At 40.4% G+C, this 27,479-nt stretch overlaps 1 protein-coding gene across 1 annotated transcript in view; it reads left to right on the top strand.

Annotated features, from left to right (window-relative positions):
* LOC124398770 (pleckstrin homology domain interacting protein) overlaps window positions 1–27,479 on the top strand; it is a 50,361-nt gene extending 22,882 nt beyond the window's left edge. Inside the window, exons 14-39 of the mRNA XM_046869106.1 lie at window positions 1,211–1,367; window positions 3,520–3,654; window positions 5,194–5,322; window positions 6,741–6,966; window positions 7,238–7,357; window positions 7,441–7,624; window positions 8,063–8,168; window positions 8,296–8,427; window positions 9,732–9,823; window positions 10,952–11,171; window positions 11,350–11,463; window positions 11,822–11,929; window positions 12,854–12,978; window positions 13,104–13,186; window positions 13,267–13,378; window positions 15,214–15,275; window positions 15,482–15,637; window positions 16,937–17,057; window positions 18,368–18,493; window positions 19,525–19,597; window positions 20,836–20,898; window positions 21,763–21,918; window positions 22,325–22,477; window positions 22,643–22,833; window positions 25,013–25,404; window positions 26,155–27,479. Of these exons, the coding sequence (XP_046725062.1) occupies window positions 1,211–1,367; window positions 3,520–3,654; window positions 5,194–5,322; window positions 6,741–6,966; window positions 7,238–7,357; window positions 7,441–7,624; window positions 8,063–8,168; window positions 8,296–8,427; window positions 9,732–9,823; window positions 10,952–11,171; window positions 11,350–11,463; window positions 11,822–11,929; window positions 12,854–12,978; window positions 13,104–13,186; window positions 13,267–13,378; window positions 15,214–15,275; window positions 15,482–15,637; window positions 16,937–17,057; window positions 18,368–18,493; window positions 19,525–19,597; window positions 20,836–20,898; window positions 21,763–21,918; window positions 22,325–22,477; window positions 22,643–22,833; window positions 25,013–25,404; window positions 26,155–26,822 (4,204 nt within the window). The 3' untranslated portion in view covers window positions 26,823–27,479. The remainder of the gene's footprint in view (window positions 1–1,210; window positions 1,368–3,519; window positions 3,655–5,193; window positions 5,323–6,740; window positions 6,967–7,237; window positions 7,358–7,440; window positions 7,625–8,062; window positions 8,169–8,295; window positions 8,428–9,731; window positions 9,824–10,951; window positions 11,172–11,349; window positions 11,464–11,821; window positions 11,930–12,853; window positions 12,979–13,103; window positions 13,187–13,266; window positions 13,379–15,213; window positions 15,276–15,481; window positions 15,638–16,936; window positions 17,058–18,367; window positions 18,494–19,524; window positions 19,598–20,835; window positions 20,899–21,762; window positions 21,919–22,324; window positions 22,478–22,642; window positions 22,834–25,012; window positions 25,405–26,154) is intronic.

Here is a 27,479-nt window from a genome sequence, read left to right as displayed (position 1 = left end):
AGGCACGGTCTTTCACAGATTGGTGAAGTTCTGCCCATCTTTACTTCTGAGAGACTCTGCATCTCTAAGATGAACCTGATTAGTTGCATTCATTTTAATAAATCATTATTATTAAGTTTTTTTGTGAATAAAATATGCCCTTATGTGATTTGTAAATCATTGCATTCTGTTTTTATTTATATTTTATGCAGTGGCCCAACTTTTTTGGAATTGGGGTTGTAAATTTAATGCTACTTTTAAATAGTGAAAATAAACATTTGCAATAAACAATAAACATTAAGGGTTCATATGATTCAGAGTCTCAGTTGTGTAATATATATATATAAATATAGTTACAGTATTATTGAGAGAATTGAATTCTCTGTATAACTTTATTTCATTGTGTATTAAATTTTTTAGCAGACTTACACAATTAGATGAAAAACTGATTTCGAAACAATATTTTTTTATTGTTACACTATGATGTTTGCGGATGATGTGATTTGTGGTGAGAGTAGGGAGCAGTTTGAGAAGAGTGATAGCAGGAGTGATTTGTGATAGAAGAGTATCTGTGTGAGTGAAAGGGAAAGTTTATAGGACTGTGGTGAGACCTGAGATGTTGTATGGTTTAGAGACAGTGGCATTGAGTAAAAGACAGGAGGTGGAGCTGGAGGTAGCAGAGCTGAAGATGTTGAGGTTTTTGTTGGGAGTGATGACGATGGACAGGATTAGAAACGAGTTTATTAGAGTGACAGCGCATGTAGGACGTTTTGGAGATTGAGATGGTTTGGGCATGTGCAGAGGAGGGACATGGGGTATATCAGTAGGAAAATGCTGAGGATGGAGCCACCAGGAAGGAGGAAAAGAGGAAGAACAAGGAGGAGGTTTATGGATGTGGTGAGGGAAGACATGCAGGTAGTTGGTTTGAAAGAGGCAGATGTAGAGGACAGGGGGGTATGGAGACAGATGATCTGCTGTGGCGACCCCTAATGGGAGAAGCCGAAAGAAGAAGAAGAAGATTAGTGTCTGCATTTCGTGTGACTTTTGGGATTGTCAGTCTGGAAAGAACTTAAACTAATTAGTTAGTTTGTGTGTGTGTGTGTGTGTGTGTGTGTGTGTATGTATTCTTTTTTTCTAAAGTAGGTCATTGAAAACACTGCAGATTGAGACTTCTTGTGTGTGGTTTTTTTTTTTTTTCTTCTCTTTAATAAATAATATTTCTCTCCAACAGGAAGTACAATCCTCCGCCCCTAGAGGACAAAGTGACCAAACTCAAGGTCACCATGGTGGCTTGGAATCGTCATGACAACATGGTCATCACGGCGGCCAACAACCTGACCTTAAAGGTGTGGAACTCGTACACAGGCAGCCTCATCCACATCCTCATGGTAAGAACTCTTGAGAACTGCTTCAGTGTAAGGTCACGTGATTCGTCCTTCATCTGTTAAGTGTCGTGTTCAGTTAAAACGACCCCGTAATCAATAATATATAACAGGAGATGTTTTTAAGGAGAAAACTTCATGTAATTACAGAGAGGAAGCCTGTCAGGGTTAAAACCAGGGCTCAAGTACATGTCCAATCCTAAAAAACTCAGGTCGCAAAAATACAACAAAAAGCAGAGCAACAGAAATTCCGTAACAAAAAAAAAATAATCCAAAATTCCTATACAAAGTGCAAATCCGGCCAGAAACTAATTTAGAAAATCCTAAAAGATTCCTTCGATCCGAGGATTAAAGCTGTAGTCTTTGATCACCGGTTTGTTCACCGACAGCCGTCGCAATCATTTTTATTCCTACTTCTAAATTCAGGCGGAATCCGAATATTTTTTTTTCTTGTGTGCGTCGGTTTTTTAACCGTCGTACAGTGTGGCATGGGGATTATGTTCATACAGTCTGACAATTGACAACCCCCAGATCCTGACAGAGCCAGAGAAATATTTCAGTACTTCTTTATTTCTTTTTTAAACCTACACCATCTAGCGAATATCCATGTCTCTCTTTTCATTCACTATACAAATGTAGCATCATAATTTTTACATAATAAAATATATAATTGTATAATAGTTAGCTGTTTTTCGTCCGATTCTGCATGTCGAATTGGAGCTGGAGCTCGACTGCGAGAAACACATCTCTGATCGGCTGTTCAGCTAATGAGTACGCGGAAAACGTAACGAACGTATGCAAACAATGACGGCGTAAAGAGGAAACGCACAAACGCTTGTCATTCTTGCTCTTGTCTTTGCAGCTTAGCAGACATGATTAAAAAAGGCTACGCGTTTTTTGAGCGTATACAGGAATTGCTACTTAATTTCCGACGATGTTTCCAAGGTTTGAAATGTTTTCAGTCCTGAATTCGTAACTGGAAAATTTATAACGGCGCGACTTGCCTAGTGTGTGTATCGTGCGTGTGCAGTGCTAAATAAGGTCCCTTAATGGAGTTAAATCACTCTGACAGAGAGCAGGTGCTTTCTACAAATATCCGATCACCAGCATCACATTATTACATTCCGACTGCCAGTCCCACTTAAACTGGCTGGAAAATCCGAGTTACAGGTCACGGTTACAGTACGGGTTAAACACACTTTCCGCAAACATATAGGGAGACCCGAACGAGAGATCCGGGGATAAATTGGGCTCTCAGCTCCATCCTGTTTCCATGGATCACAGCAATGGAGTCTGATATGACATTTTTATTGTGTCAGCACACAAGTCATCAGTGTACAGCTCCCATCAGCAGTAAAACACCAGAACGTCTCTAGCGAGAGGAAATGAGCTCACCATGAGGGGTTCTGGCCCGAGGAATTTGGGTCAACACCCGGCAGTCTTTTTTAATAGACAGACATTTTATTTAGACAATAATGGCTATTTTCTTTTAATGAGTTCTTTTCAGAGGACAGTAAATTTTTACTGCTATACAAGCTGCACATTGACTCTAAAATATATCCAAGTTCCCTCGAGAAGATACACTTCAACGGTTGCAGACCGTACGTATAACGATATAAATACCGTTTCCCCCCCCCCAATAAGCAGCTAATGGTGGATTAGTAGGGGGTAAAATCATTTCAAGAAATTAGCAATGGCTTGACAGAAAGGAGGAAAAAAGAGACCAGAAAACTGTAAACAAAGAGTGTACAGTTAACCTCCTGAAAAGTTGCGGGTTCTCATTTGGAAAAAAACTAACAGCAAGTTGCGGAACTTGTTCATGTTCATTTGACCTGTTATTATTTACATTATAGCAGCATTTCCGCACATTATATCCTCAGTCTTCTGGTGGAAAGTGCTGACACTGGAGACTCCGTCCATGAATGTGATAAATCTCACCTCATAAAAAGCTTCATCACATTTCATATGGACTCTCATTGTACACATTTTGTTACCAAATGTTAAAAAAATTTAATTATCATACTTTTTTTTTTTTTCTTTTGGAAAACGAGTGAAATATTGTACATGCTCTTGGAAGCTCAGTGAAATTACGTACGGATTACTGTCAGTATCACGATACGACTATTTTTGGCTCATTGTATGACTGATCTGTTCTCAGGGCCATGAGGACGAGGTGTTCGTGTTGGAGCCACACCCCTTCGATCCCCGAGTGCTGTTCTCCGCCGGCCACGACGGCAATGCCATCGTGTGGGATCTGGCGCGAGGAGTTAAAATACGCTCCTACTTCAACATGGTAATATCGGTAGCTGAAAAGTCACCGGTTCCGATACGACTTGAATAAAAGTCTTTGAGTACGTGATTTGAACAACACTTGAACAGCATTTGACTCACGTCGGACGTAGGCACAAAGTTCTCAAAACCACGACACGTTAGTAAAAAGCCGAAAAACGGCTGATTTGTGAGGTTTTATTTTCTAAAATACAAATCAAAACTCCCTTAGATTTTATGAGGAAGAAACCTTGAGAGGAACCAGACTCAAAAGGGGAACCCATCCTCATTTGGGTGATATCAAGAGAGTGATTATAGTCTTTAAACAATACAGAACACTGTAGCGTGAGAACTAACATGAGCACTGGACTGTGTGATTATGAGTGATGTATTTTCTACAGTCTTATACAACATGCCAGAATGAAACAAATGATCCAAACATCAAAAGGGGATCTTTAATTAACAAATAAAATCACAGTATCGTGTCACAACGTAGAAAAACCAACTTCCAACTTTCTTAGTGTTTGAAATCGATTCGAGCTTTTTTATCCAAATTAAAAGGAAACGACTGATTTCGCAAAAAAAATTGTTCAAATCTCATTAAATGGAAATACTTCAGTAAAGTACATGAAAAAGCTACTTAAGTACAATGATTAATTACATTTGCTTTCTTACTGTCCACCACTTCTTGTAAATATAGTGGAGTAAAAAGTCCATTTATTAAATCATAAATGTAGTGGAGTAAAAGTTGCATATCTGTTTGATACTCTCTCAAACTACAAAGTAGCCAGAAAGTGACTTAAGCGCACTAACAAAGTACATTTACTCAAAAACTCTCGCTTTCTTCTACACTTGGTTTCTTTCCCCAGCGACTCAAATACAGTATTCCCCCGCTTTACCGCGTTTTGAATCTGGCGCCCCTCCCTGGTTCATCGCGGAATTGCATTTGCCACATAACATTAGTTTGGTTGATTTTCCCGGTAGACCAAAAAACTCATAGGAAATTGGTTTTATGGAGTTTTTATGTTAAAATAATGAAATTGAAAGTAAAAGTATACATAAAATACTATACAGCGTATATCATACATTTACACAAGAGACAATGAGCATGGTGTTGTTTATACGAAATCTCGGTTTGGGATGCTGCAAATGTAATACCTAGTGAACTGTTTTTTATGCTGAAATAAGCATTTTTGGGGTGGCGTCCGTTTAACGCGATTTTTCCGTTTTGGAAAGTTAACACTACGGTAAATTACTGTGTTTAGTTAGTTTGAAGGAATATAAAAAAAAGCTTATAAGAAATGAAATTACTACTTATTTCGTCGTTCATTTTGAGCTTTTAAACTCTTCAGACAATTGATTAAGAGACGTGGGTCGGTCAGCTGACCAGTGGCGATCGCTACGTTTTCTTTAGCACGCCTTATCTTGGATCTGACTGATTTCACGACTAAACCACTTCAGCGCACTTCACCTACTTCAAGGTTTACTGCTTTTAAACCGTGCTTGTCTCCCAAACGTCTTCTCCTCACGCCGCATGTTTCATGTGTTGTTTTTTTTTTTTCAGATCGAGGGTCAGGGGCACGGTGCACTGTTCGACTGTAAGTGTTCTCCAGACGGGCAGCACTTCGCCTGTACGGACTCTCACGGACACCTGCTCATCTTCGGCTTCGGCTCCAGCAGCAGATATGACAAGGTACCGAACTTGATCGGACAGAATCTGGGGGTTTGAACGAATCGTAATGGGGAAATGCGCTGTTACTTCACAGCATCAAGCACCTTGTTCGCTGTGATCATCTGAGCCCCATCATCATCTTTTCACCCACCTGATCGGTGTGAACATCATCTTTGATTAATTTGACCTGGTTTCCCAGGACACTGCACGTATTTATGATTCCATTTCTGTTTTATAGTGTGGGGTTTGGCCTCATAGTGACCTGTTTATGTCCAAAAAAAGACATAACCCATAAACCAAATGTATTGATTTGCAAATCTCATAAATATAATCTATAAATCTATTCACAATAAAACAAAATAACATATAAACTGAGAACATATACCATATTACCATATTTTTTAAAAGAAAAAAACCTAATTTTGAATTTGATGGCTCCAACACGTCTCAAAAAAGTAGGGAAAGGACCATGTTTACTACTGTGTAGCATCACGTCTTCTGCTCATAAACGTCTGGGAACTGAGAGAGGCAGGTTGCTGAACTTTTTGGGAGAGGACTTTTCTCCGATCTGTGTCTGATACAGGATTCTAGCTGCTCAACAGTTCTTGGTGTTCTTTGTTGTGTTTTTTGTTTCATTTCAAATGGTGAAAGTTCTAGACTGCAGGCAGGTCAGTTTCAGGCTCTTCTACTATGATGTCGTGCTATTGTAATAGATGCGGTATGCAGTTAGCATTGTCTTGCTCAAATATTCAAATATGCATTCATTCAAACAAACGCATTCATCCAAAAAGACGTTTTTTTTGGATGAATGCGTTTGTTGCCCTAAATCCATAAATATATCGTTCAGCTTTGGTGGAGCCTTTACAAATGTGCAAGCAGCCCATTCCACAGGCACTAATGCACTCCCGGACCTTCCGGATGGTCCCTCTCCTCTTAAGTCCGGAGGACATGGTGTTCATAGTTTCCGAAAAGAAATTTAAATTACGATTTGTCTGACCACGAAACAGTTTTTCACTTTGCCTCAGGACATTTTAAATGAGCTTTGGCCCAGAGAGGATGGTGGTGTTCATGGATCATGTTCACGTATGCCTTCTTCTATGCGTTTGCGGATGAAATGGCAAACAATGTTCACAGACATTGATTTCTAAATGTGTTAATGAGCCCATGCAGTAATTTCCATTACAGAATCATGAGTTTTAAATGCAGTACAATTCCTTCGTTTAAATTTGATATGTTCTATTGTGAATAAAATATGGGTTTATGAGATTTGCAAATCGTTACATTCGGTTTGTATTTACATTTATTCTTGGATGTATATAAATAAGTTGTTAATCCTAATTCCAAGCTTTGCACCAGTGCTGTGTGAAGTCTGGATACTCGGATCATGTCTGTTCCGAGTGCCTCTGTTTGTTGTTTACATGTGCTGATCTGTGTACCAGATAGCGGACCAGATGTTCTTCCACACCGATTACCGGCCGCTGATCCGCGACGCCCACAACTACGTGCTAGACGAGCAGACGCAGCAGGCTCCCCACCTCATGCCCCCGCCCTTCCTGGTGGATGTGGACGGGAACCCGCACCCTCCTCGCTATCAGCGCCTGGTGCCCGGGCGTGAGAACTGCAGAGAGGAGCAGCTCATTCCGCAGATGGGGCTGACGTCATCAGGTAGAGAACACGCACGCCGACATGGCCGGCTGCATAAAGTTAGACTTCATCAGGGATATACAGTATATGGCAGTATGTAGGCATTAGGCAATTTATCCGCACTGGAAATTAAACATTAAAACTGTAAAACTGCTCAACAATTAACAATGAATTGAATTGAATAATTTGGTTCTTAGGGTACAGAAGGTTAACTGACATTCTTTTTCCATTTGTCCATCTCTCTCGACTTCTCCCTACCTCTTTCTTTTGCTTTCTCTACTTGTCATCCCAGGACTAAATCAGGTGTTGAGTCAGCAGGCAGCAGAAGGTTCCAGTCCCTTGGACAGTATTATCCAGAGACTGCAGCAGGAACAGGACCAGAGACTGGGCTCGGACTTCAGAGCTGCCCGAGGTCCTGACGAGGATATAAAGATTAACGTGATTGACGTGCTTAGTTTAGAGATGACTGATGATGTGGCGTGTATGTGTGTTCAGGGTCTGTTAGTTCCCCGACAGAGGTGTCTTCTCCCCCTAACGTGGGTCTGAGGCGCAGCGGGCAGATCGAGGGCGTCAGGCAGATGCACAGCAACGCTCCCCGTAGCGAGATGGCCACAGAGACTGACCTGGTGGCCTGGAGCAGACGAGTCCTGGTGCCTGAACTCTCACACGGTACAGCCAGGTAGCCAAGAACACAACACACACACACACACGCACAAACACACACACAAGATATACACATACAACCTAATGCCTACATGTAGACAGAACAGCGCAGTGGTGTTTCAGTGGTTAGTGCTCTGGGTTACTGAACATAAGGTTGTGGGGTCAAGCCCCAGCACTGCCAATCAGCAAGTCATTAATCCGGGGTACCATGGGCTCAGACCCCGGCTTGTCAGGTATGTGAAAACTCTTGGAAGTGGTAGCTCAGTGGATAAGGCTTTTGGTTACTGATCAGCAGGTCAGGAGTTCAAGATCACATTGTCTATGCACACATTTGGATTCAATTTCACATGTAATTTCACAACTGTACATAAATATCATAAATATTTAGCTGTTTTTTTCTGTTCGGTTCTTGTTATTTATGCGTCGCTGAACGACAGTGTTTTATCCTGCGCAGTAAACAAGAGATCTGGAGGACGGCTCGAGGAGAGGAGGAGATGAACGTCTACAGATCGGAGAGGAGGAGACGCAGTGTACACAGCCAGTACCACCGAGAGAACCGGGTATAAACACACACCCACACCCACACACACACATATACACACTTCCATTTCACTTATAAATTGGGGTCAAGGTGTGTGCATGCGTGGGTTTGCGTGTGTGTGTTAAGGTCTGAATTTTTCAAAGCAGCATGCGACGGAAAATGCGCCGGAGGAGGGACGGCGTCACCAAGGCAACCAGCACAACTACCACACGCGGCTAGCCGTGGAAGAGACGAGCCGTCAGAGTGAGGCTAATGAGGAGGAGCCTAGTGCTTCTGAGGTACACACACACACACACACATACACACACACACACACACACACACACACTTGTGATGAATCGCAAACTTATTTGCACATTTTTATCTGTTCTAAATGTACCTTAAATTAACATTAATGCTTTATGCAAGTGTATATTTATTATTAGTGAAACCAAACTCAACATAGAGTATAAAAACATGACGTTTCAAAATTAATCGTTTTTTCAAAGAACTTGGTTTTGTCTATTAGAAACGTAAAAAAGATCGAAAATCGAAATACCAGGTTCCCAATTATTTTTCTTTCTTTCCACTGAACAATTTACTTACACAAGCTTGTTTACAGTTTCAGATGACAGGGCAGCTAAAAATGTTCTCTTAAACATTCGAGAATAATTATGGTGTTTTAAATTACGCAAATCATCAGGACACCAAAAGAAACTTTTGCTTTGTTTACACACGGACGGTTTTAATTGGCGGATGTGCGCATCATGGCGGATTTCGGTGATCGATTTAAGACTTGGCGCATCAGTAAAACAAATAGTTAGTGAATTAAAATTATTTTACTTATTTATATCTGAGGAATTAAAAGACTTAATAAGTAATATAATGTGTAATTTTAAATAATAATAAATGTGTGTTACATTAAAGGCTTTAATTGCACCTCTTTATATTTATTTATTTTTTGTAATAAAAAAAAAAACAAAAATGCACGCTGCATAAATCGCACGTTAATAAAATGTGTGGCTTTTTATATATATATATATATATATATATATATATATATATATATATATATATATATATATATATATATATATATAAAATAGTAAATCGTTCAATCGTGTCAGTCCCTGAGATGTTATTCTTGGGCACTGCGGTTGCCATAAAGTGTACAATAGACGTATTACACAATGCAATATAATTATATAAAAAATGTACATTTGAACCTGTTTTTATCACTTTAACAATGTAGATATAAAGTCAATAGAAATGTAAGGATAGATAATTAACGCTGGTAATAACGCTCATTCTGGGAATACAGTCTTTCCCGATCCTAATGCAAGATATAAAAAGCTTATTGTACTCTGTAGTATCAGGTGTGATCACGTTACAGACTTACTCTACGCTGGGACATTTTTATTAGTAAAGATAATTATTTCTTTTAAATCAGGACATTGACGCTTCTAATGATCGCTGATAACAGTCCTAATTACCCGGGCGTTTTAACTGCGTCTGGACACAGCTTCAGTGTTTCGTCTGCAGCCAATACGCTGAATCATAATCACTCGCAACGATGATGATGAAGCTTTGTGTCGTTTATCAGGGCGAGGCAGAGGTTCGTCCTCCAAGCAGAGAGTCTTCAGATGAGGAAAGAGAAGAAAAGGAGCCCTGGCCTGATGATCACAGCAGCTCCAGGTACTTTCCATTCTTTTTTTTTCTTTTCTTTCTTTTTTTTAAACATGAAAATCTGCAACCACTGAACCACTGAGTCACGTGTAGAAAATTGGCTCTAGATTTTACATTTCTGGTATTTGCCATATACAGAGAGACTTACACCTAAGCAGGTGAGGGTTAAGAGCCTTGCTGTAGGGCCCAGCAGTGGAAATTGCTGCCACTGTGATTTGAACTTGTGACCTTCCTAATCCAACTGTACAGTTCAGCATCAGTTCAACATCAAGCAGAACATTTAGAGAGGAATAAATAATGAAGAAACTCCAGATTCGAACTCGCCGCAACACACGTGACCTCATTTACGTGAAGTAGTTGAAAAGAAGGTTTTGGGCTCGTGATCATTTTAATCAGTTGATTATGTAAAGAGTCTTGTGATGAAAATTATAACAGGAACCTTATAATAAATCATCGTATTTTGGATACTTAAGTACATTTGAAGGCACTTTTACTCAAGTGAAAGTTTAAAGGGACATTCTTACTTTTACGGCAGTCATATTTTAGTTTTTCTCTACTTTTACTCAACTACACAGTTTGTGTACTTCATCCAACACTGTGGAAAAATGGAAAAAAAGGCCAATCAGAGATCTATAGTCACAACAGTCAGGCTGGAGAGCAGTGTGTTAGTGCAGAGGTACATGATGTGTGTGTGTGTGTGTGTGTGTGTGTGTGTGTGTGTGTGTGTGAGATCAGAAGAAAAGACATGGCCGAAGGCAATCCGTCTGGCCATCGAGTTCCTCTTATCCGATCCTAAACATAACCATATGATGGCACACACACACACCGACCCAATTTAAGTCATTTAAAATTTCAACGGAAAACGTTTTTTTAGAGGTCTGTACTTCGTTTGTCGCAAAAATGAACTCGACAGCAGTATCACAATAGGGGCAAGTTGTTTTCCTCTGTAAGCATCAGCGAATCTCCTGTAACAATTTTGTCATCCAGAGATCCTATTACGCTTTTCTGGGAGCATTAACTGTGCACAAACCCTGACCCGTCCCTGTGTGTGTGTGTGTGTGTGTGTGTGTGTGTGTGTGTGTGTGTGTGTGTGTGTGTGTGTGTGTGTGTGTGTGTGTGTGGGTGGGTGGGTTTTAGTGACTACTCGAGCGATTACTCAGACTGGACGGCGGATGCAGGCATAAATCTTGAACCGCCCAAGAAGACGACTGTAAAAAAGAAGAAGAAGAACACCAGCAGCTCCGAGGAGGACGGAGAGAAGAAAAAAGAGAAGGATGCCAAGAAAGAGAGGAGGAAAGAAAAACAAGACAAAGACGGAGCACTACCAAAGAAGAAGAAGCCAAAGGAGAAGAGGAAGGTAAGGATGTGTTTGTTCTTTGAGGCAGAAATATAGTTGTGCTGTTAAAACCTCTCGGCCTTGCAGTATATCCTCTATAGTTGCATGATTGCGCGCGTGTGTGTGTGTGTGTGTGTGTGTGTGTGTGTGTGTGTGTGTGTGTGGGTGGGTGGGTGGCTGGGTTGGTATTTTTCAACAGAGATTACCCGAGTTACAGGAACAGGGTCTGACTCTAGAGGAGTGGCTGCCCTCCGACTGGATTACAGACACTGTGCCACGGAGATGCCCCTTTACCCCACAGATGGGTGATGAGGTATTTTATACACCCAATTCACACCCATAGAATATATAGTCAAAACCATACTCACTCGCTGTTCCATGCACGCACTAGCATTGTCGTCGGCCATCTTGTGTCTCATGTGCGCTACCTATCAGTCACAGGACACACTAGCCACTGACTACTGTGTGTAGTAACGCCACGCTAGCATCCATTTATCTGTAACATGAAAAAACCTGGCACATTTATAGCACAATTAAATAACAGGTTATTAAATTTCGGTCAACATACAGTTAAATACATTTTAATAGATTTTTTCGCTTGTACATTTTTTTAATAAAAGGTTCTAAATTTGTCAACTGCACCAGGGTGTAAATACGTCACGTCTGTGCAGGTGTATTACTTCCGGCAAGGTCATGAGGCGTATGTGGAGATGGCCAAAAAAAACAAGATCTTTAGCATCAACCCCAAGAAGCAGCCCTGGCACAAGATGGAGCTGCGGGTATGGCTTTATATCTTTTTTATTTTATTTTTTGTAGGATTGATTGAGGAGGAAATGTGTTTTTTTTTCTGTCTAATAGCACAATATTACAGGTAGTTCTCGAGTTACGAAGGGGTTGTATAGTGTAATTTGTTAATAATTGAAGAAATGACAGCAAAACAGTACCCAAGCAATTTACAGTATCGCACTGTATAAACGATCGAAGCCGAACGATTTTACTGTATTCGATAACTAGTTTCGATCGAACTTGCAGATAACCGATTAATCATTAGTCAAATAGTATTAACTTTATTACAAAAATAAAAATAAATGTAACTTTCATGCTCAGGCCTTTTAAAGATCAAGACATTTAGATCAAGATCTGTTTTAAGCAGGACCGGTTGGATTTACATGAAATAATGACGCTTTGAAGTTCAATTTTATTTTTAACATTTACTAATGCATTTTTAAAATGAAGCTCACTTGCGGTGCAGTGCGCAGTCTCGTATCAAAACAGACAGCAAATGTGTCAGTGATTCGCCTCTAGAGGCCGCTCTCGTACTGTATAATGGCAACGGACTTTTCCGGCGCAACCCGGAAAAACTCTCGGTATGAATTTTTGCAGGTATTTCCAGCAATCAACTATGGGTGCCGATTAATCAAAACCGATGAATTGGTCGACCTCTAATGAATTATACAGCAAATATGTATGTGGCAGTGGGTATCAAAATCATTGTAAGATTAAAAAAAAAAATGGAACCACCGTAATTAGAGGCTCATCTGTACTTTCATTCAGCATCTTTGCATGTGGGAATTTGCTAAATAACACACACTTATTCGGCATAAATGGTAAAAAAAAACTGATTGATTAACATAAATATTTTAAAATGACAACAATGTGTTGTTAAAATTGGTCTCTTTGTGTCGACGTGTGTGTGTGTGTAGGAGCAGGAGCTGATGAAGATTGTAGGTATTAAGTATGAGGTGGGTTTGCCCACTCTGTGCTGTCTGAAGCTGGCCTTCTTGGACCCAGACACGGGCAAACTAACAGGCGGCTCCTTCTCCATGAAGTAAGTGGAGACGTGTCACATGACTTACTCTCGTTTACTCACTCATTCATCAAAGCTGCATTTCTTATTTTTTTTCAGGCTTTTGCAAAGATGAAACGACTGATTTTTGGTTCTTCACTTAACAGGTACCATGACATGCCAGATGTGATCGATTTCCTGGTCCTCCGTCAGCAGTTTGACAATGCCAGACAGCGTCAGTGGATGATTGGTAAGTGTTACATCCAGACGATTGGATTTGTAATCGAATTTGCATGTGTGTGTTTTAAACACGACTCTGTGTTGACTTAGGCGATCGTTTCCGCTCTGTCATCGATGATGCCTGGTGGTTCGGTACGATCGACAGTCAGGAACCATTCCAGGCAGAGTATCCTGACAGCCTCTTTCAGTGCTATAATGTTTGGTCAGTATTCGCACTAAAGACGTTTTTATATATATATATATATATATATATATATATATATATATATATATATATATATATATATATATATATATATATATATACACACACACACACACACACACACACACACGTTTACTTTTATAGCATTTGGCAGATGCCCCTTATCCAGAGTGACTTACATTTATCCCATTCATACAACGGAGCAGTTATGGGGTTTAGGGGCCTTGCTCAGGGGCCCAAGATTGGCAGCTTGGAGAGTCTGGGATTTAAACTCACGACTTTTGGATCCAAAATCCAATGCCTTAACCTGTGAAATTCCCTGCATATGCAGTCATGGAGTTGACTTGTAGGTTTATTTAAGGCTGCTTTCAAATGGAAGTCATGTGAATTGGTTAAAAAGCTGTTAGAAATCTTTTTTCCACACAATTCAGCAGATAACAGGAAAGCACCAAAAAAGGCATTGTTTATAGATAGAGAGATAATGTACATATTTAGGAATCTTTCAAAATGTATTACCAAAACAAAAGCAAAAATACTAGAATACTTACAGAATACTTACTCCATATAACTATTGAACTCTGGCATAATCAAAATGATGAAAAGAATCGAGCAAACAAACAAACAGCATGTAATGTACTGTATATATGTACAACAAAAAAATATCTGGACAGTGTAAAAAAAAAATGTTAAGCAAGTACACAAAGATTATACACACACAACCGTCTAAAATGGATGCTGGATAAATAAAATAAAAAAAAAAACATACTCCATGTAAAATAGTACTGAACTTTATAACAAAAATAGAATAAATTAAAAAACAGTACTAAATCATGAAAATGTGCTAAATGAAATAAATGAATGAATATATATTAATTATATGAATAAATATTAAGGAAATAAAAGACATGCGTTCAAACTGAAACAAAAAGTAAAAATACACACAGTTACAACCAAAATGAATAAAAATAAAAGCATGCGGCGTCAGTGATTCATCTCTAGAGGTCGCTTTCATACTGTATAACGCAACCCGGAAAAACTATTGGTATAAATCTACACATTTATTGTAGAGAATGTGGGATATATACATTTTAAATATGTACCCTGTATGTACAACTGTACAAAGTTATACACAGTGTATATACATTTGATATACAGCTATAAAGATAATCTAGGAGACAACAGAACAACGTGACTTGTGTCTCTCTTACCCAGTAAACCGCAAGCTGGCCGGGAACCAGGAATTAAATGGTTTGTGTGACTTATAAAGACCTTTGAATCATTTTAACTGTACAGTTAGTTATCTGATTTGTGCGGGATGCCATTGTAGATGTTATGAATTGATGTCGGAAGAGCTGACACTAGGGTTATGGTTTATAATAATGTTCATGATAATGGTGCTTTAAAAAAAATAAAAAAATAAATAAACATACTAATGTATAATTTGTGCTTTATCACTCGCCTCTAAGTGGCCATGAGCCACTAAGCTAATAAACTTCACCGCCAGTAGTTAGCTATTATTAGAGATGCGCTGTATATGGGGAAAGGTGCGCATAAAAACGTGTAGGGCTTCGGGAAAGGGAGAATCAGCAGACAATGTAATGCTTCTATTGTTAATTATTTCGAAATGAGCACCTGTGTAGTGTGTCACAAAGGTTAGAATCTCTATTTGAGATGTTAAAACCCAACAGCCAGAACCGTACACTTAGCCAAGCTCTTATTATTAAAACAGGGCTTACATTAATAAATGATGTGTGTGTGTGTGTATAAATGTACGTGTGTGTGTGTGTGTGTGTGTGTGTGTGTGTGTGTGTGTGCATTTGTATGTTTTGCAGCTGGGATAATGGTGACACAGAAAAGATGAGCCCCTGGGACATGGAAGAGATCCCTAATGAAGGTTGAACACACACACACACACACACACACACACACACACATATTTTAACAGCTTTGTGAATCATGTTTATGCTGCATGCAAATAAGGAAAGGGTGTTTAATTGATGGTTTGAAATTCAGACCAGTGTTTTATTTTGTTTAGATGTTTTACATTCTTGTCTCATGCCCTCTTTTTCTCTCTTTCTCTTTTTCTCTCTCTGTGCATAGCGGCGTTTCCTGAAGTCTTGGGTCAGAGCGTGCCATTAACTGCAGACGAACACAAGGCTTTACTCTATCGTCCTCTGGATGGAGAGTGGGGCTCGCGGACACGTGACGAGGAGTGTGAACGCATCATCGCTGGCATCGAGCAGCTGATCACGCTGGGTATATGACCACTCCATTACTCAGTGTTTTAGCTGATCAACCAAAATATTATTAAAACCCTATTCAGACAGGGTTTGTTTATTTCATACATTAAATTGATGCATTCCCTAAGTTTCAATGGACTGTGGTTTAGTACTGAAAATTCCAGAAAAGTGAAGGTTGAATGTTGTGGTTTAAATCGTTTTTGCACTGCTTTCACATAAAAGTATTCAAAGGGAAACAAACCAATCATGAAAGACATGTTAATTAAACATCCTATTTCAGTAAAAGCTCCAGCCAGTGTTTTTTCACTACTGTGGTTTGATGTAATGTTCATTTTTTGATTACGTGTAAGAAGACCACCGTATGCATCTTCGTGTTAATAGGCTCAACAAATATAACTCAGTGGTTAAGCTGTTGGATTGAAATGTACATTTATGGCATCACTGGCAGGCGCGCTTATCCAGAGCGACTTACATTTATTGAATTAATACATCTTGAGCAGTTGTGGGTTAAGGGCCTTGCTTGAGGGCCCAACAGTGGCAGCTTGGTGGTGCTGAGATTTGAACTCAAGACCTTCCGTTCAGATGTCCAGCACTTCAAACACTGTGCTGCCACCTCCGGATCAGGTTCAGAATCAGGTTTACGTGTGTTGATACACACAAGGAATTTGGTTCCAGCTGTTGGTGACTGTTAAGAGTACAGACATAAATAACTTTAAATTTAGCTTGTAAATAAAATACTATGCAAGACTACATAGACAACACAGATCAAATAAGATCACTGATCTGATCAGAAGGTTTAAATCCCAGCTTTACCAAGCTGCCTCTGCTGGGCCCCTGTGCAAGGCCCTTATATGAATGAGATAAATAAGTTGTTTTGATTGAGGGTGTTTTCTCAAAGGTTGCATGGAAGTGAGATTTCAGTGGATAAGATGCTCAACTCCTGATCAGAAGATCATGGGGTTTCAATTCCAGCATTACCAAACTGCCACTGCTGGGCCCCTGAGAAAGGCCCTTAGCCCTTAACTGCTCACTTGTATAAATTAGATAAATGTAAGTCATAAATATTTATTTACAGACATAATAAAATAAAAGAAAGGAAAACAAATAGTTAATAATTCTCTTATTTCATTTACGCTCTTATCCAGAGCAACTTACATTTATCTTATTCATACAATTGAGCAGCTGTGGAGTTAAGGGCTTTGTTCAGGGCAGATGGTGTGGTTAGGATTCGAACTTATGACCTTTGGATCCAAAGACCAGTGCCCTAACCACTAAGTTACAACCGCCACCATTTCCCATGTGTATTTGATCTCAGATGTAGCAGCTCCTTTCGCCGTGCCCGTGGATTTGCAGGCGTATCCCACATACTGCACTGTGGTGGCTTATGTCACGGACCTCAGTACGATCCGGACCAGACTGGAAAATCGCTTCTATAGGTCAGTGCACACACACACACACACACACACACACACACACACACACACACACAGTAAGATACACACTGAAATTGAATGTCATTAAATTGTATCATAGTGTGTTCATGCTGGTGGTTTATCCCAGTGGTCCCCAACCCCCAGGCTATGGCCCGCCACCGGTCCATGGGTCAATTGGTACTGGGTCGCACAGAAAGAATACATAACTTACATTATTTCTGTTTTATTTATTATATGATTCTGAACGATGTTTTATTTTGGAAAATGACCTGATTCTCTCCACCAGATATGTCTATGACTCACTCTTGATGCATCTTATGATGCCTCGGTTACAAATTCAAACCCCCAAACGAGCAAAATTAACAAACAACACAGTGGATTCACGTTTATTATTATATTTAGAAAATACCAGTTTTGATGTCGGTCGTATCATTTTATTTTGTTGTATTTATCTTAAAGGCAGGTCCGTGAAAATATTGTCTGACATTAAAGCGGTCCGTGGGTTAGACCACCCAAATTTAAAGCCTATGTGTAAACTGATATTATAATATTAAACATGTCTAGACATTTTGATACAGATACAGACATATGCATCAGGGATCGTAAAATTCACCGATTCGAATCAGTGCATCTGCATAAAAGTAAATAAAAGCATCGATTTAAAAAAGTGTGCATCGGATACAAGTTGCCGTTTGTATGGCAGTGCATCGTTTTTTAACATGTGCGTAGGTAAAAAACTTTATATATAATTATTAGTAGATCCGCAATACTTTTATTATTTAGAAATCGACCAATAATTTGTGACGGATATTTGCTATGTGGATCGATTTCTCATCGCTAAACTGTTTCTCGAGCGCGTTCTCTCAGCACCGCTGCTGCTACGTGAATACAACGTATCGCAACACTACAGAGACCGCGTGTCCTGAGACCCACATAGAATACAGATTAACATGGCAGAGGTAGAGCTGTATCTTTCTGGAGACACAACAGGAAATTAACGTCTGGTTTTATTAAATCTTTTTTTCTTTTTTTTTTTGCATTACAAAGACATGATTGTGAAAGAAGCATGTGTTAGAAGTCGGAAGGCGTTTAAGTAAATTGATGATTTGCTGTCTGTCTGAACCAAAGAAATAAAAGTGAACTGTGATCTGTAAAATATTGAATTTTTCATTGCGTCATACAGCTGCTTCATATGTGTCTTTAATGTATCGTATCGTTGGCTATGCATCGAGATGCGAATCAACTATTAAACTTTAATTAAGAAGATGCGCATACCTAATATATGTATATGTTTTTTTCCTTTTTTACGGCAGGCGAATGTCGTCTTTAATGTGGGAGATTCGCTACATTGAGCACAACGCACAGACTTTTAACGAGCCCGGAGCTTTTATCGTCAAAACGGCCAAATTTGTATCAGACCTCCTGCTGCAGTTTATCAAGTAAGTTATACTTCATACCTGCAAATTCCAACTGCAGTAATAGCGTTAAGCAAATGCATAGTCTGTATTGACGATGCACCTCAGTATGTGGTCAACAATTTAAAATGCATTCAAAAAGCGAGCATAAAATCATTTTCATTATTTAAAAGGAAATAAATTGTATTTACTTGTCACATACACATTACAGTGAAATTCTTTCTTCACACATCCTAGTGAGGTTAGGAAAATGGGCTCAGAGCCATGATACAGCAACCCTGGAATGCAGAGGGTTAAGGGCCTTGCTCAAGGGCCCCAATAGTGCCAGCTTGGCAATACCAGGGGTTCAACCCCTCACCTTCCAATCAGTAATACAAAGCATTAACCACTGAACTGACACTTTCTTTTTACACTAATAAGGAGAAATTGTTTAAAAATAGTAAAAAATGTGCACCATTTTAATCATCCTTTGTAATTGGTATAAAAAAATGACAATGCCTTTGATATCCTTTTGACATGGACTTTCAATGTGGATAGAAATCTGGTTGATTTCAGCCCGATTTTGGTGTTCGGTGTCCTCTTTGCTTCTAATTAGTGTTATTAGAAGCGGTGGACAGTAACGAAGTAAATCCGTTACTGTACCTAAGTAGCTTTTCCGCGTATCTCTACTTTACTGAAGTATTTTCATTTGGGGAGACTTTTACTTTTACTTCACTACTTTTTAAGTAGTTTAAGGTTTTGGGCTCATGATTATTGTAATAGAAATCAAAGTGTTTGAGTCATTAACATCATTCTATTAATAGAACACTTTTCTGAGAGTCACATTCGAGTCTTTTCACATAAACTGAGTTGATTAAGTAAAAGTCTTGAGACAAAAATGATAAGAGGAACATTATAGCGGTAATAAATCATAGCACTTTGAATACTTACGTGCATTTGAAGGCAAATACTTACTGGAGTCAAATTTTACCGAGTTTATCTCTACTTTTACTCAACTACGTGGTTTGTGTACTTCATCTAACAGTGGTTATTTGTATTCTTTGTGTTTTTAATAGGGACCAAAGTTGCACTGACATTATTCCACTGTACAATAGTATGAAGAAGACAGCTTTCTCCGACTCGAGCGATGTAAGTAGTCAAACTCAACCTCTCTTTTAAAACAGGTACATCAGAGATGCTCACATTTTCTGGCTTGCAAGCTATTATTAAAAAGTCAAAATGATCTACCTCATTTACACCCCCGAACATTTCAGCCACCATTTCTGTGTATCCTCTCGAGGGACAATACTATAGAAATAAAACTTGGATATATTTTAGAGCAGTACAGATTTACCTTCCTCTCAAAAAAACTCAACATACAGCAATGGCTAAATAACTGAAAAGTGAGTCCACTCTCAGTGATAAGAGCTGTACGTCGTGTTACCGTGCAAAGCCACACGTCCTATTCATCATGTTCATGTTTTTGTCTGCTTGACAGATCCATAGAAATGTGTGTATTTTGTAATTGAGCCGTTAAAATTTGGGGCTTTGAGTTCAATTCTCTCATACTGACCACTAGATGTTCAACATGGACCTCATGGTAAAGAGTCTCTGAGGATTTAAGAATTAGAAATGTTTCTCTCCACAAAGATGCTGCGGAAGATCAGTATCACCCTAAAACTGAGTTACAATAGTCTTCAGGGCCACAGAGGTTTTCCGAGACGGGCTCCCCTCAGACCTCACATGGGTCCATCAAAGAAGTCGAGTCCTCATCCCGGTCAGGTTTAGAAGCTGCTTCAAATAACAGACAATGAGTGCTGCAGTGTTGCTTTAGAGGTTGCAGAAGGTCCACATGTCAGTGCTCAGACCAGACGCAGCACACTGCAACAAGTCGGTCTGCATGAACGTCGTCCCAAAAGGAGCCTCTTCTGAAGCTGATCACAAACAGTTTGCTGAAGAAGAACCTGTCCAAGAGCATGAATTACTGAATCCATGTCCTGTGGTCTGATGAGATGAAGATAAACTTGTTTTGGCTCAGGGTCCAGCATGTGTGATGACACCCTGGTGAGGAGAACCAAGAAAATTGTGTCTTGCCTACAGTCAAGCATGGTGGTGGTAGCATCATACAGACTCCCAAATGATCATCAGTCATGGTGGAATGCGAGAGAAGAGATTTCAGACCTGTACATCAATCAAGTGGAGGATGGATGAAAGGCTAAGAGCTAAACTTTTATTTTGAATGGCACACGATCCACCCATACCTCCATTACAATCAACGTATTGGTCACTCTGACGCACGCGTTTAAACACTGATAAGATTGATAAGCAGGTGTCCCTCAAGCTTAGCGATGAATTTATTAACTGATCAGGTTTCTATTGAAATGCAGGATGAAGAGGAAGAAGAGGATGAAGAGCCCGAAACTCCAGGCACCTCAAAGCGCAATAATAAGGTAAGATGTTTCTCAGTGACAAAGATGATTCCTTGCTTCCTGCTATTTTTGTTCGGTGGAATCTTTCGCAGCTCTGGGTGTTTTCACAAAGTACCTCTGACTCTTCCTGACCTGTAGTTTCCAATGTTTCTTCAGTACTTCTGAAGAAGTTCAGAGGTGTGGCTGTATGTGCAGTGTGAGAAAGTCCTCCAAACAATGGTTGCTTAGCGACAAGTTATCTGTCGCTCCTGACAAAGCCCTTCAGGCTGCTTTGGGTCAGTGTTATGCTCTGCAGTTCTTCGAGGAAACACTGTTGTCCAGTTTATGCAAATATATTTGATCAATGTATTGAATTGTGATTAAAACCTGATTCCTGTGCACTGACTCGAGGTCATGATTCAGTCAGATGTGAGATCATCAACAAATGAGATTATCAGCATATCATTTCAGCGAGAAACACTGTGTGTGTTTATGTTAGTTATTATGTATTTCAACCTGAAAGGAAGACAATACTAATAAACACAGATCAATCCGATACAGGACAGAGCAGTACAGTCCTATTGGATTATACTGGATTGGATTGGACTCATTTTCTAATTTTATTTGCTGGAATCTTAGATAATCACTAAATGCCACTGCGGAGATACTTTCATATTAGAATATTTCATATTCACATTAGAGCATTGAGCCCTGCATGAAGTTTTGCTTTCATCTTTCAGTTTTGCTACAACATTCAAGAACGTAATGCATACATCACTACCGTGCATGCAATCGACACGATTTTCATTTGTAACTGCGACAAGCTCACTTCTGCAATTGTTTAAACAGAATTATTGTTTATATGTTATCCCTGATTGTATGAGTCTGATATTGTGTTGTTTTCAGGGCAAGCAGAAGCCCATCTTGAGAAATCTGAGAAATAAACCTGCATCTGGAGACCCCCATGCCTGGAGGGGGCGCTGCAGAGACCTGCTGGACCTCATATTCCAGTGTGAGGATTCTGAGCCTTTCCGACAACCCGTGGATCTCGAAGAATATCCGGTAACTCACAGATACACACACCAAAACCCTGTTTACCACCTTAGGTGACTGTAATAGTAGTTCATGTGCAGCTTTTAAACACCAATGTCTCAGTATTTTACTATTTGTCCAGTCACACCACTAATAAGTATAAAAAACATGTTTAGAGCCAATATTATTTGGACCAATACCGAACCAATGAGGACAAGCATCTCCATTTAACTGTCAGTCACGTTGCCAGTTCTCATGTGCACAAGCATTCAGGGAGTCCAGGCTACACAGCCATTGATGTGTTTTTCTGGATGTGGCTTTGCCAAAAATACAGGAGGTATAACAGCAGAAATGTTTCTTTTTTTCAGTTTCTCTCGAATGATGTCGTTAATCCTAATTATAAATGTAAAAACCGTCCTGAACTCTTCTCTGTTAGGATTACCTGGAAATTGTGGACACCCCTATGGACTTCGGGACGGTCCAGAAAACTCTCCTAGCTGGAGAATACGAGTCTCCGATGGATTTATGCAAAGATGTTCGACTCATATTCAGCAACTCCAAAGCCTACACACCCAGCAAGAAGTCCAGGGTAGATATACTTATACATACATGCATTAAGTAAAACATATACATACAGTATACATACGCCATATTTACTCCATAGCTTAAAAAAAAAAACAAAGCAGACAGACAAATTATGCTCCTTTTTACATAATAATGCAGTGTAAATTGTGTATGTGTGTGTTTACTGTAGATTTATAGCATGAGTCTTCGCCTGTCTGCCCTGTTTGAAGAACACGTCAGCTCGATTGTAGATGATTTCAAAGCATCTCAGAGCCTTCAGACAGAGCGGCAGACCCGGCAGCGTCTGCACAGAGAGCGACCAACCAGACAAACCATAAAGAGGAGGAGAAGAAGCTCGTCCCAGTCCAGCTCCGCCTCCAGGTGCACTGATTCATAGAAACATTGTGTCCAATTGGTTTTTATGTTCTTTATCAAAACCTAACTAACCTGCTCTTGTTCTGAGGGCACCAGGGAAAAGGTTTCTGTTTTGCCTTCTTTTTACATAGAAATGATTTCTTTTTATTACAAATTATTTTATTGACAACAGTTTTAGTGAAAAGGAGAATTTCTGAAATATTTGCACGAATGTCAGAGTTTCTTAGTATTTGATTCGCCCCATTATGCTTTAACAACAGTGGGCATGGCTTCCGTTCATTTTCACCAAAAAAAAACACACTATATTGCCAAAAGTATTGGGTCACCTGCTCTTTCCTGCTATATGCTGTTCTTCTCCAAACTGTTACCACGAAACTGCAGGCACACAGTTGTATAGGACGTCTTTAGATGCGCTCTAACTTGGAAACCCAAACCTGTTCCAGCATGGCGATGCCCCTGTGCACAAAGTGAGCTACATGAAGATCTGGTTTGCATGATCTGGAGAGGAAGATCTTGAGTGTCCTGGTATAGAGCTTTGATCTCATCCCTGCTGAACACCTTTGGGATGAATGTAAACGCTGACTGCACTCCAGGTCTCCTCACCTACATCAGTACCTGCCTTTTTTGATGATGAACACAAATATCCATAAGCACACTCCAAAATCTGGTGTAACATCTTCCCAGAAAAGTGGAGGGAATTATAAGAGCAAATTGGGACTAAATGCAATGTTTAAAAATCACATACCGTACTTATGACCAGGTGACCCAATACTTTTGGAGATATATAGTGTGCGTGTCCTCTGTTAACATCAATATCTGCTTACAAGTAAATCGGGACCTAAAATAGTGCTGAATCCTTGAAAGTTTTTTTACGTTTACTTTTGTATTTGAAATATTTCCAAATTTTAAAGCCAGTAGGTTCAATTCCAATTGCAGGGCAAAATGTGGAATGCTGAAAGGAAATATAAGTAGCTGTGATTTGTCTCGTTTCTTTTGTAATATGCTATAACAAATACCCAGTTATTGAGTAAATGTGTCTATTATACTTTCTCAACACGATAGTTCTCAAGGTGGCGTCTGTGTATGGTGGTAATCCAGTGGTTGGCCATCAGGGTCAGCAAGGCCTTTCTGCTTACCCACTCAGAATCCAATATATTGGGAATATTTCCAATAGTCCATTCCCTTTATTTCATAGTGTTTCTCTCATGTGCGCTACTGCAAGGAGTGTGATTTTAGATCGGAGTTTCAATCCAATCAGATTTTAGCCACCACATCACATGTTGCCGTAATGCCTGTGGGAATGAACAGCGTAGGCTTTTTGTAGCTTCAAAGAACATCCATGTTGCTGTAACCAGTCAGACTCCGATTTGGCCACTCCGAGGCCCTCTAGCTGGCGTCTAATCACGTCAGCATTTTCACATCCTTTGATTGGATGGTCAGAGAGCACACTAGACACAGTAACAACCCGCATCTGTACAGTGCATTGTGCAAACTGCACAAGCTTAAATTATATCTATTTTTTCATTCAACAATGGCTGACAACTGATCTGGTCACAGATACACTTACAGGGACATTTTCATGGTGAATCTTTTAGGAAAAGCTGGACATTGTGAAAGTAAAGTACACAGGAGTCATTTTCCTAAGTGAATGTCAGTGCCTCTGCTAGCGGGCGGTGCGGCTGCGGCTACAGTGAAAGGAGACGTGTAGATTTGTGTTCATTGGGTTTCTTGCTTTTGTGATGGCGTTCATTCTCAGTGTATGAGATTCCTGTGTGTGATGCAGCGCTCTGTTCTACTGCGCTTCTCTATAATACTGATGGTGTCTATAGCCGTGGTAATAAGAGGTGGATTGATTCAGAATGGACACCACTGAAGGCCTCTGGGTAAAATGCACGGCTCGCCGCTGCGTAAATTTGTTATAGACTTTGGTGAGCGTTTCAAGTTATTAGCCAGATTGTGTGCTCCATTGATATGAATTGGTTCAATAAATAATCTTCACTAACTGAAGCAAGTAGGTAAATAATGTTAACAGCAGTGAAAAACTCTTAATAAAAGCATGGAAAAAAAACTTTGGAATAAAGTAAGGTCCTGTAAGAGAAATCCTCAGTAATTTTCACCCTGCTGGTTATTTCATGTAGTTTTCCCTAAGTAATGCTCCCCTCTGTTTTCTTTTTTCTCCCCTCAGCCCTGAGAGAAAGAGGCGTGTCTCCTCTCGGGCTCCTCCTCGCTCTGATGCAGCAGCTCCACCCACACCAGCTAGCCATTCCCGCCCCGCGTCCTTAAGACAAGCACTTCCACATATCAACGGCAAAGCGGAGCCCGTGGTCACCACCGCTGGACGCACTCGCAGCTCCAGTCGTTTCGGCACCCAGTCCACAGACCCGCCTCCAACGCAGTCATCCCCACCCCCTGCCCCAACCCACAGCAAAGGACCTGAATCCACATCCAAGACAACTCGAACTCCAAACTCTCACACTTCTCCCAGCATCTCCAAGGAACCAGAGAGTTCCAACAACACGGACAGTGGCGGCAGGGAGTCGAGGAGGAAACTTCGAACTCCTGTTAAGCACACGCCAGGTTTGTGATCCATTATATTTTCAATTTATGCAGTTGAAGAGGTGGTAGTTTAGTGGTTAAGGCATGAGAATTGTGGCTCCGAAGGTCGTGAGTTCAAATCTCAGCCACACCAATCTGCCACTCCTGGTCCCCTGAGCTAGGCCCTTAACCCCTCAGCTGCTCAGGTGTATGAAGGAGATAAATGTCAGTCAAATGTCAGGAAATGTAAGATTTCTAGCACGTGGCAGGGTGTGATTTCCTGCATATTTAAGCCACACCTTGCTCCTGTCTATACTTGTGGAACAATTTGCACGTTTTTTTTTTTTTTTTTTAACCTTTTGGATTTTAAATACATACAAGGTGAAATTAAAAGGTTTCGAGTCTAGTTTTGTAACACGCCAACAGTTAGTTATCAGACTCTAAGCGCTGCCAGAAGACTGGCGCTAGACTGGACCTGCACAGCTGTGATTGGTTGTTACCCTGTGAGGCAGCAGTTGCCTTGACAGAACAGCGCCCGCTGACTGTGTGATTAAACATCAGTGATTCTGACATCAGAGATTGTAAAATAACGCATGATATAGTTGGAATTTAGATGTTAATATGGTCTTTAAAATCTTTAAGTAAGTCCTGCATATTTGAGTATAGAAAAGTATGGATTTCTGGAATGAGAAATGTGAAGGAACCCTGACTTTAGAAACAAGAAGGACTTGGTGCAAGAGGCATCTGTCATTGTTTTTCCTCTTTCATATGTCCACTGTGTTCTTCTGCCAGGTCCAGTGGATCATCCTCCTCCTCTTCCTCCCAACAACATTCACCTGAACGGCCATAGCAGTCAAACCACATTGGGCGTAGTGAAAAGGGGGCGAGGCAGACCCAGACTAGAGTCTCAAACAAGGACAGCGGAGGTCGCCGAGCCACCCGTCTTGCCCCGTCCTCCAGGGAAGCGAGGCAGGAAAAGTAAAAAAGAGCTGGAGGCTCTGCGTTTGAACTCCAATAACGAGGAGGAGCCTGACCAGTCGACGGGAGACGAGGCCGGGGTTTCGTCCGCCACGCAGGATGCTAGCCTATCAGACTCAGGGGCGGGGCTTTCACAGCAACCAAAGCGTCGTGGGAGACCACGGTTAGCGAGGACAGCAGAGCAAGCCCCTCCGAGCCCCATATCAGTTCGAAGGAGCAGTCGGCGTGGCAACGAACAGAACATGTCGCCCGCCCCGAAGGAGGTACCAGAAGGGGCAGAGTCCGGTGCGGACGGGAACAGTAAGGGGCCTATGAAAACGCGAAACCAGGGCCGTAGGACAGCGTTCTACAACGAGGAGGACTCTGAAGAAGAGCAGAGGCAGCTCCTGTTCGAGGACGCCTCGATAACTTTCGGCACATCGAGTAAAGGCAGAGTCCGCAAACTTACAGAGAAGGCCAAAGCCAACCTGATTGGCTGGTAGTAGTGCCAACGCTATGGTTCTTTGTGCCATCCTCTATCTTACCCCACAATGCACTGGGGTGACACCATTCCTGCTGCTATCTGACTGAGTTTATGTGAATATGATCCTGACTCTGTACTGAAGGGCTTCTGGCCTTAGAGTTCCCATTAGTCTCCACCCACTCAAAAAAAAAAAAAACCTAACAAATCTCACACATGCAGTTAAACTTTTCACTTTTTTCATTTCCAAGTGCACTGTTTGAAATCCAGCAAGTCACGATCCTCAGTCTGACGTTCTTTTTTTTTTCTTTCCTGCATAACACACGCACATGAACGTTTTTTACTCAGTAGTAGTTGCTAATAGCAACAAATCAAAGCATCCTTCAGAAATCACTTTTAAACACAGAGTGAATGTGTGTCCAAGTGTTTGCGTGTGTGAGTGTGAGTGTGTGTGAGTGTGTGTGTGTGTGTGAGTGTGAGTGTGAGTGTGAGAGCAGAGTTTTGGAATAGTATATTTGGTGGTTATGCAATGATGGACCTTTTAAACTGTTCTTAATGTCTTTAAATGTCTCTCCAAGTCAGAAGAAGAAATTATGACCGGTTTTAGCATGTTTTATATGATTAGCAATACCTTGTGCCTTTTGATCATTTAAATACATTGATATTTCTTTGTACTCCA

This window comes from Silurus meridionalis, chromosome 16 (assembly GCF_014805685.1).
Source record: "Silurus meridionalis isolate SWU-2019-XX chromosome 16, ASM1480568v1, whole genome shotgun sequence".
NCBI classification, from domain to species: domain Eukaryota; kingdom Metazoa; phylum Chordata; class Actinopteri; order Siluriformes; family Siluridae; genus Silurus; species Silurus meridionalis.
This window is presented reverse-complemented; position numbering and strand designations above follow the sequence as displayed.